General features: G+C 44.5%; 1 protein-coding gene across 2 annotated transcripts in view; it reads right to left on the reverse strand.

Moving 5' to 3' along the window:
- LOC140197731 (coronin-2A-like) overlaps window positions 1-10,061 on the reverse strand; it is a 169,977-nt gene extending 159,916 nt beyond the window's left edge. The window contains exon 1 of one of the 2 annotated variants that reach the window (XM_072258117.1): window positions 9,540-10,061. In XM_072258117.1, the coding sequence (XP_072114218.1) occupies window positions 9,540-9,662 (123 nt within the window). In that variant the 5' untranslated portion in view covers window positions 9,663-10,061. The remainder of the gene's footprint in view (window positions 1-9,539) is intronic. The other variant, XM_072258118.1, reaches the window with a different exon arrangement.
- Window positions 10,062-13,546: the final 3,485 nt, after the last annotated feature.

Raw genomic sequence — 13,546 nt, forward strand, 5'->3', positions numbered from 1 at the left:
TCTGACCAATGTCTTATAAAGCCTCAGCACTTCATCCTTGCTTTTACATTCTAGACCTCTCAAAATGAATGCTAACATTGCATTAGCCTTCCTCACTACTGACTCAACCTACAAATTAACCTTTAGGGAATTTTGCATGAGGACTCCCAAGTCCCGCTCCACCTTGAATTTTTGAAATTTCTCTCTTTTTAGAATAGTTTATGCTTTTATTCCTTCTACCAAACTACATGACCATACACTCCCAACTCTGAATTCCATTCCCACTTCTCTGACCGTTCTCCAAATCTGTCCAGTTCTACAGCAAGCTCCCTGTTTCCTCAACACTACCTGCTCCTCCACCCATCTTTGTATCATCTGCAAACTTGGCCAAAAAGCCACAGTTCCATCATCCAAATCATTGACATACAATGTAAGAAGAAGCAGTCCCAACACAGGTCCCTGTGGAACACCACCCGTCACTGGCTGCCGGCCAGAAAAGGCTCCCTTCATTCCCACCCGTTGCCTCCTGCCAATCAGCCAATGCTACCTCTTTTAGGACTCTCTGGTCCAGGTTACTTCTCTACCTTCAGACCTTTCAGTTTCCCAAGCACCTTCTCCTTAGTAATAGCAACTGCACCCACTCCTGCTCCCTGACACCCCCGAACTTCCAGCATACTGCTAGTGTCTTCCTCAGTGAAGATGACGCAAATTACTTATTCAGTTTGTAACCTATTTTCTTGGCCTGTTTCCAACTTAGAATCTCAACCCATGGAGCAGACCAATCTTTTTGTATATTTACTTTGCAACTAATGGATCATGGTCACTAGATGCAATGTGTTCCCCTACACAAAGTTTTGTCACCTGCCCTGTCTCATTCGCCATTAGCAGATCCAGTATTGCACGCTCTCTCATTGGGGCTTCCACGTACTGATGAAGGAAACTTCCCTGAACACATTTAACAAACTCTATCCCATCTAGTCCTTTTACAGGATGGGAGCCCCACTCAACATGTGAAAAGTTAAAATCACCTACTATCAAAACATTATGTTTCTTGCAACAGCATGTGACCTCTCTACAAATTCTGTGAACTGTTAGGTGGTCTATAATATAATCCCAATAATGTGGTCATACCTTTCTTATTCTTCAGTTCTACCCATAAAGCTTCACTATACAAGCTCTCCAATCCGTCCTGCCTGAGCACTGCAGTGACATTTTTCCTGACTCGTAATGCCATCCCTCCCCCTTTAATCCTTCCCATTCTATCATGCCTAAAACAATAGAACTCCAGAACATTGAGCTGCCAGTCCCGACCCTCCTGCAACCAAGTCTCTCTAATGCCTACAATGTCATAATTCCACGTGCTGATCCATGCCCTCAACTCATCCACCCTTCCTGCAACACTCCTTGCTTTGAAATATACACAGCTCAGAATGTTAGTCCCACCATGCCAACCTTTTGATTCCTGAATTTGTATGTAGGCTTAACAACATTTTTTCTCAAACCACTTCACTATTTGTTCTGTTGCTCTGATTCCCATCCCCCTGCAACTCTAGTTTAAACCCCCCACCCCACCCCACCCCACCGGGCCACACTGGAAAACCTTCCCACTAGGATAGTAGTCCCCCTTCGGTTCAGGTGCAAAACATCTCTTCTGTACAGGTCCCACCATCCCTGGAAGAAAACGCAATGATGCAAAAATCTGAAGCCATTCCTCCCATGCCATCTCTTTAGCCATGTGTTAAACTTCCTATTTCTGGCCTTACTCGCACATGGCACATTTAGCAACCTTGGAGGTCCTGTCCTTTAACTTAGCACCTAGCACCCTGAACTCACTTTGCCATGCCGTTGGTACCAATGTGGACCACGGCCTCCAGCTGCACACCCACCCACTTAAAAATGCTGTGGACTTCATCCGAGATGTCCATGACCCTGTCACCCAGAAGACAACACGCCATCCAGGAATCTCATTCTTGTCCAAAGAACCTCCTTTCTGTCCCCTAATCAAGTAATCACCTATTACTGCAGCTTGCCTCTTTTCCACACTTCCCTTCTGAGCCACAGAGCCAGATTCAATGCCAGAGAACCTGTCCATTGGGGTTTCCTCTGCTAGATCATCCTCCCCACGCCAATAGTATACAAAGCAGTATGCCTGTTGCTGAGGGGTATGGCCACAAGGGTGCTCTGGTCTGGCTGCCTGTCCCCTTTCCCCCTCCTGACAGTCTTCTATTTATCTGTGTCCTACACTTTGGGTGTAACCACCTCCCCGTATGTCCTAGATGAACAGGATGAACCCAGGCTCATTCGAGAAGCAGAGGTGCTATCAACACCTCAGCCTCCCGAATAACCCAGACTTCATCCAGTTCCAGCTCCAACTCCCTAACATTGTCTGTTAGAAACTGCAGATGGATGCACTTCTTGCTGGTGTATTCACATGGGGCACCGGACATCAGAGGTAGATTGTTCTTGATAATCCTCTTGCAACACCTTACTACTAGTTTTACAAGTTTCTACAGACGTATGGTGAGAGCATTCTGACTGGCTGCATCACTACCTGGTCTAGAGTCACCAATACACAGGGTTACAAGAGGGCACAGAGCGCTATGGACTTAGCCTGCTCTATCATGGGCACATCCACTGAGTACATCGTCAAGAATGTACGGGTGAGGTTGCAATTAGATTGGCCATCATTTTACTGCTTGGTGGAGCACACTCAAGGGGGTGAGCATGTTTGCATGTCAACCAGGAAAGGTTAAATGATACAAGGGATGATAGTGCAGGTGAAATAAGATGGCAATGGGACAATTAATAGAAAAAACATGCAGATGGAAGTAGAATTTAGATATAGAATAGAATCTGGGAAGTAGAATCTGCAATTGCCAAGTGTAAAATACAACTAGATTTAATTTGTTCTCTCAGCTTACATTCAGTTTCTTTGAAACAGTGGGCAGAGATAGAGTGGAGAATTCGAGTGACAGATGACGAAAGCTCAATATCACACTTGCAGGCAGAACAGCATCTCACTCCTTCACAATGGCTTTGCAAATCACTTCAGCACGTCCTCTGTCATTCAGCATTTCCAACCCCTGCCATATTTTGCTTAAGTACCAAGTATTTTTGCCGCCTTTTCGAAAATTTTGTTGGTAATTGGTAATCAATTAACACATTTGCATGGCATTAACACTGTTAAATCAACAGGCTAATGTCTATTAAAACAACAGACTATGGAATGCCATATGCTGCAGTGAACACTGATGTATCATTGCCAACAATCATCTCCAAGCAATATTTATTTATTTACTGAGATAAAGGGCTTTCGGGCTCTTTAAGCCGCACTGCCCAGCAATCCCCCAATTTAACGCTAGCCTAATCACAGGACAATTTGCAATGACCAATTAACCTACAAACCAGTACATCTTTGGACTGTGGGAGGAAACCCACACGGTCACTGGGAGAACATACAAGTCCTTACAGGCAGTGGCGGGAATTGAACCCCTGTTGCTGGTACTGTAGCCATTACACTGCTGTTCTGTCCCATACTGTTTCATTGCCTTTACTTCCAGAACCAGACAGCATGATTACGACACTATAGCAATGCTGCGTGAGAGCAAAATCAGTAAGCACTGCTTCTTCATAGTGTTGCAGAAATTATGGGCACTCGCTGCACTCCCACCCCTCTCACTCCACCAAGGTCAAGAGCACTGGGAGCCAGGTGACAGTCAGATTGAATTTTTTTAAAGATTGAGGAAGGGGGAGGCAAGGGGAACACAAATAAGAAACTGACTACTTAAATGTAGGGACAAGGACAGAAGTGTAGGTGGACATACACCAATTCCTGTACTCCCAATTAAGACAGATGGGGAAGGATTGTGCAAGGACAGACACAAAAAATGGCAGGCAGGTGAGGTGTGGGGGTTTTGGGACAGGGAGAAGAGCTGTGTGCAGACACACACATGCATGAGGTGGAGCACATGACCGAACGCCCGAGGAGATTTTCCTTCCTTGTTTTGAAAGAGTATGCTTGTTCTTCCATCACCTGGCCAATATTTCTCGCTTACTGATGCTGATTTTCTGGTTATGATCACATTTCAGCTTGTGATATAAAAAGACAGAGATTTGACTGCTCCTGAAACCTGGAATATGATGAAGAAACAATAATCGAGCTGTTGACCAATAACAGAAGGCACGAGGTGAATTTGCATGTTTTGCTCCATTGTCCATTTCATGCAACAGAGGCTTAAAAAGATTTAAGTTGCCTTTTGTAAAATAGCTTTACAATAGTACATTAAATACTGTATAGTAATTATCCCTCAGCAACAAGCAGACTGATTAAAGTTGTCACTACATACTCTAGGACAGACCTAGTTCCTGAACTAGCCACGAGCAACTAAATCTACCAATCCAGCTTTGGGAGGCTAGCCAACAAACAAGGCTATATTTGCACAGTATAAATTTTTTAAGTGTAAAATTAGAGAAGTTATTTTCAAAAGACAAGTTATGCAGTAAACAGAAGTGAAACTGAATCACTAAAGGAAGGTTAACTGTCTATGATGTCCAGCTCTGAGTACATCAATTTTTAACTGATAGAGCTCCTGGAATATTTGTGAAAAATGGTACTCTGTTTAGATGTAGATTATCTTCTTAAAGTGGAATAAAGTGTAATTATTCCACTGTAGAAGAGGACGGAAAGAAGAAGAGGATGCTGTAGATTCATGCTGGAACCAATGCTTAAATGATGCCATACTTGACTGAACTAAAGTGACAAGATCAACCACCATCCCAAGCCCAGCTCATGCTCAGTAGTGAAGGAGCTGCATCAAAAGAACTACTTCTCAGCAAAAACATTAAACCAAGGTCTTGTCTGCTCTCCCAGGTAGACGTCACTGTTTCAAAGGACAACAAAAAGGAATTCATCTGGGTGAACATCTATCCCTCAAACACTTCACCAATCAATTGCCTCTTGCTGACTGTGGGATCTTACTCAGTGCAAGCTGGCCACCATATATCTACAGTGCCTTCATCCTCTTCAGAATCCCAAGGTGTGCAGGTGACTTGCTTCTGCTTTTTCTCAGGCTCTGAACTGGCTGAGAAGTACTGCATGGGATCCACCATTCCCCCTTCAGCTGGGCAAGCGGTGCTTGCTGGGACAGGACAGTGGGCTATTTGGACGTCGTAATGCCAAGCATCCCAGATATTCTTCACAGAGGTTCCAATGGGTGGGCAAAAATGCTGCATTTTCCCTGTGAAGACCGAGAATGCTCCCCAGGTAACTTTCTCCACCATCTCAGAAAGGTTGTTCTCTAACAAAGCTCAGACTCAGGGTGCTCACTTCGTGTGTCTGCTGTCAAGCCTACAGCCTAACCTCTGCCATCTGTCGAGCAGGTTCAGATCCTCAAAGCTAGCGGGATTGGACTGGGGAGGACATGACACTGGATCACTTAAGCTCTCAATGGATTCAGAGGGTTTTACACAGGTGGCATTAGTGGCATCTTTCTGGTCGTCTCAGGTGACCAGCTATAGGTTGTCCACATCTCTGAAACAATGAGATTTGTCACCACCTGTTAGACTACAGGTGCAATGTTATGGTTTCCAAACGCTCTTTTTCTCAATCAGCTTGTGGTTGTACTGTCACCTAAAGGAGACGGTGGATTTAGTCATTGAGGAGTCTCAAGATGTGGGAAGAGATCCAAGTTGTCCATTGGTTTAGAGGGGATCTATGTTGTCAGAAACCTCAGCACATGTGTATGGAGCCCATGAACAAAATCAAGGTTAAAATCACCATGCACCCTCTGACAGTGTTGCCGTTCACAACCTGGTCTACAGGGAGCATGACTCCACTCTACCAGATGAAAATAGAAGGGCAAAAACAAGACTTGCATGTATACAACTCTTCTCCCAACCTCAGGGTATCCAGAGATTGCTTTGCAGCCAATGAAGGTTATTCATCATAGTAATGCTGGAAATCAACAGTCAAAAGGCTGCCAAAGGCAGCAAGTTAATCATAGTGAGGAGTAATTATTGGTGAGGATTGTTAGGGATAACTCTTCTGCATGGTTGAGATAGAACAAAGACATCTATTAAATCTTAACAAACCAGAACAAAGCTAAAAGGCAGCAAATCTGATGGTGCAGCACTGCTGTGTCAGCATTGATTTTGCTTTAATATGTCTTTGAATTTCAGGACTGGATAATTGAATACATATTCCTCCTACCTGAAACAATTGCTTTTCCCAAATAAGCTACAGATGATAGTCAAGGGCTAATATTTCACTGAGACAATATTGAAAGAGTTTTTCAGAATTTAAGTAGAGAGCTACAGGTAAGGAAATGTACAGATTTATTGCAGTGCACATTGTGGAGAAACTTCCTACAAGAATAGAGAGGGGGAAGATGCTTTTGGTCCTGGGAACAGAGGAGCAAGATGCCGTTGAGTTGTGGTGTCCGTCAAGGTCATGGCTCAAGCTTAGGTGTTTTTCTAGGATCATACGGATGGTATTTGGGGATACAGAGAGGAGATGGGGGTCAGATTAGGGTTTAGGGACAGGTATTTGGGGGAATTTGAGGCCAGGACAGGATCTAAACCTCCACTCTGTATTCAAAAGCCAATGACATGGACATGTGACAAAGGACATCCGTGCTCGAATGATAGGCTGGCAGACCATTGAGGACAGAGGCTAGTTGCCTCCCCAGGTCAGCGGGCTGTCAGTGGGTTCCTGAATCAGAGTACTGTGTGCGCTGAAGGCATGAGGAATGGTCGACTGTACTCTTTTCCACAGATGCTGCCTGGCCTGCTGAGTTCCTCCAGCATTTTGTGTGTGTTCTGAGGAATGGTGTTCGCCTAGATACATGCGTCTCCAAGATCGGAGTTCAAGGCCTACTGTTTGGAGCCCAATCGTCAGCAAGTCCAGAGTTCAATGCCTGGATTTTGGGGTCCTCACTCATCATCGTCAGTGAGTCCTGGGGTCGATATCAAAGTTCAAAGGTCAATCAAAAGTCAGGGCCCAATGGGTATAGCCCTGGGTCTGTGAGTCCAATGAGGAAGTTGAAGGCCTAAAACCTGTGAGCCCATGAGTCCACTGGAGGCTGGAGGCCTGGAGATGGCCTGTCCTGGGTTGAGAGAGAGTGAGAAAGAGAGCGCAAGGGAGAGAGTGTGTGAGAGAGAGCGTGCAATATATATATATATATATAGAGAGAGAGAGAGGGAGAGAGAGAGAGAGAGAGATAGTTAGGTTTTGTTGGTTGTGAACACAAACAATGCATTTCACTGTATGTTTCGATGTACACATGATAAATAAATTAATCTGAATAAGTCAGCTGACAGAGTTACTGTTTCAAGTCAATGACGCACTAAATCTGTATTCCTTCACAGTCACTACCAGATTTGCTGAGTACTTCCAGTATTTTCTGTTTTTACTTCAGTAGTATTTTGTGGTTTTTCTATTAAGCTAATCAAACTTGCAGTCAAATCACCTCCACCTGTGCACTCTATCCATTTGCCTGGGCAGTGTTCCCTGCATTTCAATTTATTTCTAGACGTGCTGCACAGGACAGTCTTCCTCAAGTCACGTTGAAAAGGTGCATTTACAGCACAGGAAGTCAGAGAATTAATCTCATAAAATCCCACTACAACAGCTGGGTAACTTAAATGCAGACTGCGAATAAAAAGGAGACTAAAGGCACATCACTAGCTCCGGTGATCATGAGGTTCCCTCGGCACCATTAAAATAAACTTGGTTCGACAATGTGCTTCAGGGAGAGTCATTTGCTATCCTTAACCATCCTGGCTGACCTCCAGGCTAATCAATGTGGTTCAGTATCCTTCATTAGATCCTAGCAAACCATCAATTTCAAGGGAAACAGGGGACGGTAGTAAATCTTGGCCGGGCTGGCAAACCTCACTCAATAACTGAGCTTCAGTATTTGTCAGGTATGCAGCAATATCACAGTCTGTCCTTGCAGAATGACCATAGGCAAGCACACAAGAAAACAGGAGCACGAGCAGGTCTCTCATCCTCATCATTCAATACAATCACAGTTGATCCACACAGCCCTCAACTCCTCTTCTGTGCCAGCTCCTCACAACTCTCAATTCCTCTATCTTTCAAACATTCATCTCAAACATATTTAAAGCATATACTTCGGAAAAAACCATGGCAATTAGGATCAGCACCAGTGTGATGCTTGATCGTTCCGACCCCAGGATTCTGAAAGTGATGAGATGTGCCTATTATCAAAATAACCCTGAGCTACACAGCACACAGTCATTTATATTACACTAGCAGGGCAAGACAAGGACCCCACAGGAGTGGTTATCAGACGAGATTTGACACCAGCCTCTGTGAGGGAGAAACTATAGCCGACAACAAACAGCCTCAATAAAGAGGAAAGTTTTAAGGTACATTTTGAGAATGAAAGATAGTCAGGGGGGGTTACAGCCCTGGCATCTGACAGCATAGTGGCCAGTAAGCTAGGCAGGAAAGTGGGGATGCACAGAAGTTCAGAATTGGGAGAAACCTAGAGATCACAGAGCTGAAAGAAATGTTGAAAGTCGACAATGTTGAAAACATACTTCACTCCATTATGAAAATGGGTAGATCATTTCAATTTGATTGTTAATGTTTCTTTTTGTGTGGAGTGTTTGCTCTCCGCTTGCAAACACCCTTGACCCAAATAAGTTCCTTTAGGCCATTTCAAAGGTCTGTTAAGAATCAACCACATTGTTGTAGCTTGGGTCAACTACATTTCTAGCATGAATGCACATTCTAAATTTCCTTCTTTAAAGCTTAGTGAGGAGGAAGGGGGGTTCGTGCCACAATCGAGGTCGTCTGTTGCCGATACCAGCTTTGTTTGCCAAATATTTTACAAATTAGCTAGCTGAATTTAAATTCACCAGCAGCCGTGTTAGGGCTGGACCTCCTGATCTGCCGTATGGACCCAGACTACAATCCCACCATGCCCGATGACTGAACGAGGCCAGTGGAAGAGAAATTGAAGGGAACCAGGGCGTTCATCCACTCCTACTTGTTGAATCATGACCCCAAAACATCCCAAAACACAGGTACCACACTTCGCCAGAGGGTGGTGAAAGTTAGGACGCCGAGGTTAGGGAACAACCCTAAATATCAAGATCCAGGCGTTTCACAATAAAATTTCTCACTTTCCAGAGAAAGGACGGACGCAGAGTTTCGCTACAAGCAGGGTTCCCACAACTGTCTTACTATGGACATCAAGTGGCAAGGACATGCCCATTTCTTACCAAGGCGATGTTTTATTTAAATACAATATAGAGCTGGTCTCCAACTCAGCCATTTGACTACAGCAAGCATTTTAGACACACTCCCTTACACAGAGGTTGCATTGAGTGCGTTATTTTTTGGAAGACGCTTCGACTGTTTGCAAATTGCACGGGAGATCACCAATGCACCTACACGTTAGACAACTCTTGTTATACGAGCAGCGATTCGTTATATATTTTTATACCTAAAATGCAAGTGCAGAGAACAGGTGAGCAGTTTCAGACCCCGGATTCAGTCAGAAGGCCATGTTCCCTTTCTTCTAACTTACCTGCAGGCAGATCCTCAGGTTGGTTGTAGGCAGGTGGTCACTGGCTGTGGCTCCTTTGCATTCTTCTCTCGCTCTCCTTGTTCGATCTTCCTGCGGTGACTCAAAGGCAAGTCCAGTGCTCATTCATAAAACATGTCGACATCTTTCGGGATGGAGAAGAGCGGAGGTGCGGGGAGATAAACAAGGGCGGAGTGTTTAAAGGGAGAAGAGGGAGACAGACAAGAGGAGAGACACTCAGTCACACGCCGAGGCGAAACTGCGGACAGGGCGAGATGGCAGTAGGTTCCCCTTTGTGTAAGATTCTAGTGAGTTGGAAGCGAGCCAACCTACTTACAGCAAGGCGGAGTCTGCGCTCATACAGTGGAAGCCAGCTGCACCATTCACTGGCCCTGCTATGATCATGCAGGGTGCGGCAAATTCACACTGATTTCGTTGGGAGGCTTTCTTTTCCGCGTCCGACCTCTGCGTTTAACAGAACGCGAGAGGGGCTTCAGGAGCCCGAGGGCTATTTTGCACCACCTTCGCTTTTTATCATTTAATCACTTCTGCACTCTCGCCTTTCACGCCCCAGCCCCCTTCCTTTAATTCTGTCACAGTTTGAAAGCTGTTCGTCTTTTGACGCCGTAGGGCAATGTTGCTGCAGATAAGCCGGCCGTTCGGTCGGTATGGTCCTGATAGTGTTTATGTGCTGTGCCAACCTTGTCTTCCCCTGTTCATCTTACCTCGCTCGCACTGGCGGTTGCCGGGTCTCCGCGCATCTTTCATGTTCTGCAGAAGCAGTGACCCCTGGGACTGACCAGAGATTTCGAGAACGGCTGTGACTAAATATAAATGAACCTCAAGGTACTGCAGTTGACAGCCGGTGAACTAAACTTAAGAAATAAAGGGTTATGCCTTCAGTCTGCTTCAACATGTTGTGATCCGTCTCCCCCATTCTTCCCTCCCTCACAGACCGTCTCTTGCTCTCTGACAACCCCGCCCCCCAACGCCCGTCTCTCCCTCTCCCAGAATTTTCTTCCTCTGCTCCCGGACTAAGGCAAAAGTGCCTCACCCTCCTGATTAGCTTCCTTTCTGTCTTTTTCTTTCTACACTACCTGCCCTTCCTTCCTGACATTCCCGCCACATGATCTCAGGGAAAAGAACAGAGCGATCGATGGATCAATGGCTGAAGCAGCGGGCAGCATCTCAAGTGTCGTACTAAGGAGTCCAAGACAAGCTGAGACTCTAGCCCAGTCTGTCTCAGTACAGTGACATGGCATCTACCCAATGATCTGCAACGTATCTGGTACATAAAAAGCTGGAGAAATCACATACAGATAATCACTGTCAATCAGCTACAATCTGATGGACAGTGTCACCAATGGTACAGTCAAGCAGCAATTTCTCATCAATGGTTTTCTTACTGATGCTCAATGTGGGGTTTTGAAACAAACAGAAAATGCTCAAAAAGCTCAGCAGGCCAAGCAGCATCTGCGGAAAGTGGAACAGTTTCAATCTTTGATCCTTGGTCAGAGCTCCAGGATCTCTTTGTTCCAGACCTCATTGTAGGCTTGGTCCTTGGGTAAGGTGAAAGTAACCGCTCTTGTTCAAAACTCAAACTGAGCATCCCTAAGCAAGTTATTGATGAGTTGGTGCCACCTGGTAGAGCCAGTGACAACTTCCATCATATCACAGATTCAAGGAGCCCTAATAAAAATTGTCATTGGGCATCCGGGGGATAACACCCCAAAGACTGGAGTCACATGAAGAAAAATGGTAATGTTTGTTGAGGGTCAGTCACCCCTGCCCCAGAACATCATTGTAGGAGATACTCGGGCTAAATTCTAGCTCCTCAGCAGTTATTAACGACCTTTGTAGGGTTAAAAGTGAGGCAGTTCACTCATGATCACACAATGCTCAATTCATCATGCACCCCCTCAGCTAACGAAATAGTTCATAGCAGCATGTAGTAAGATTTCAACAACAATTCGGACATGCACCAATAATTAGCACAAGTGTTAGACCACAACAACATGAATTAAAGGAAGTTTAACCACTCAGCCTTGGCATTCAACAGCAGAAGTGTTGCAAATTTCTCATTACCAGCTTGTGGAGATTGCCATTGACCGGAAACTGCACAGTTACCTACATCCAGTGACCAGTTTAATAGGTACCTAATAAAGTGGCCACTGTGTAAATTCATGGTCTTCCACTGCTGTAGCCCATCCACTTTAAGGTTCCATGTGTTGTGCATTCAGGGATGCTCTTCTGCACACCACTGTTGTAATGTGTGGTTATTTGAGTTACCATCACCTTCCTGTGAACTCGAACCAGTCTGGCCATTCTTCTCTGACCTCTCTCATTAACAAGGCATTTTCACCCACAGAACTGCCACTCACTGGATGTTTTTTGTATTTCACCCCATCCTCTGTAAAGTCTAGAGACTGTTGTGTGTGAAAATCCCAGGAGATTAGCAGTCAAACTACCCCGTCTAGCACAGTCAATACCACTTAGCTCCCATTTCTTCTCCATTCTGCTGTTTGTTCTGTGCAATAACTGAACCTGTTGACCATGCTGTTATGCACTGAGTTGCTGCCACATGATTAGCTGATTATATATTTGCATTAATGAGCTGGTGTACCTAATAAAGTGGCCACTGAGTGTAACGACTGAGAGTACAAGAGGACTTGAAGGTTGGATATCCTACAGAGTGATTCATCCTTTTAAAGCCTTTCTGCTATCTTCGAGTCGCATTTCAGGAATGTGACGGAACAGTGTCCTTCATCCTGGATGAGGGTGGATTTGCTGTCCCAAAGGGCCTGCTTCTATCCTGCATGGTTCCTTCTTTGACTACAGACCCTTGGCCACACAATCTAATTTGTAATAGTCATACATCATATTGTCTGCCTGCACTGCATTTTCTCTGTAACTGTAACACTTTATTCTGCATTCTGTTACTGTTTCCTCCTTGCACTACCTCAATATGATGAAATGTGTGCAAAACAAAAATTTTCCACTGTACCGCAGTACATCTGACAGTAATAAATTAGTGTTACATCTGACAGTAATAAATTATCAAATGCCCTCGCACATTTGCTGTTGGGCTGTGTTAAGCTGGGGTCACCAAATGCTCACTGGGCACTTGAAGTGGATGGGGGACAGGGGCGGGGGCAGGGAGATGAGAGTCTTCCTGATTTCAGGCATCGTCACTCCAGTGGGCAAATTTTAAAAAATAGAATTGGGTTCTGTTCGGACTGGGACACAATTGCAAGGCAGTGCTCAACGGAGAGGCCCAGACATGAGCAGTGACTGACCTGGTGAGGCAGAACTACTGGTAGTTGTTTAGCTGTTTTGTAGCAACAGGACATGCCTTCAGGAAAGCAGGGGTAGTTGGGGAAAAAGATCCATATAAATTAGTTACTAAAAATCTCCAACTCGTAACAGTGCTAAATATGTACAAACTGAATGCAGTAGGAATTATTGGTCACCCATGCACCAGGGTTAACTACTGCTGTCAAAGAATAATAAAGCACGGAAAAGACCTTTCATCTCACCAATTTTGTGCTAACCATCAGCAAGCTATTTACTCTAATCCTACTATAAGTCTTCTTAATCCCCCCCCCCAATATTTCCATCAAATCCCCCCCCCCAAGAATCTGCCAAAGTCAAAGTTGAGTTTATTGTCATATACAGAAGTGTATGTATGCACAGGTGCAATGGCTACTCTGTACATAGTTTTCCTCTTTCCATTGTTCTTTCTTTCCTCTCCTTTCTATAAGTGTATGCCTCAGATAAATATTATGTGAAGATTTGTGACAAATATGATTATATGATATATATGTACAGTATCTGAAATACATCTTATGGAAATGTTTGATGATGAAATCCAATAAAAAATAAATTACAAAACAAAAGAAAAACTAACTTGCAGCTGCACCACAGAGACATAGTATCATATATGCAGAATTCATAAGATAACATAAGTTACACACAATTTTTACAGGAAAGAACACAATTTTAGTACGAAG

Source organism: Mobula birostris, chromosome 5 (genome assembly GCF_030028105.1).
Source record: "Mobula birostris isolate sMobBir1 chromosome 5, sMobBir1.hap1, whole genome shotgun sequence".
In the NCBI taxonomy this organism is placed as follows: domain Eukaryota; kingdom Metazoa; phylum Chordata; class Chondrichthyes; order Myliobatiformes; family Myliobatidae; genus Mobula; species Mobula birostris.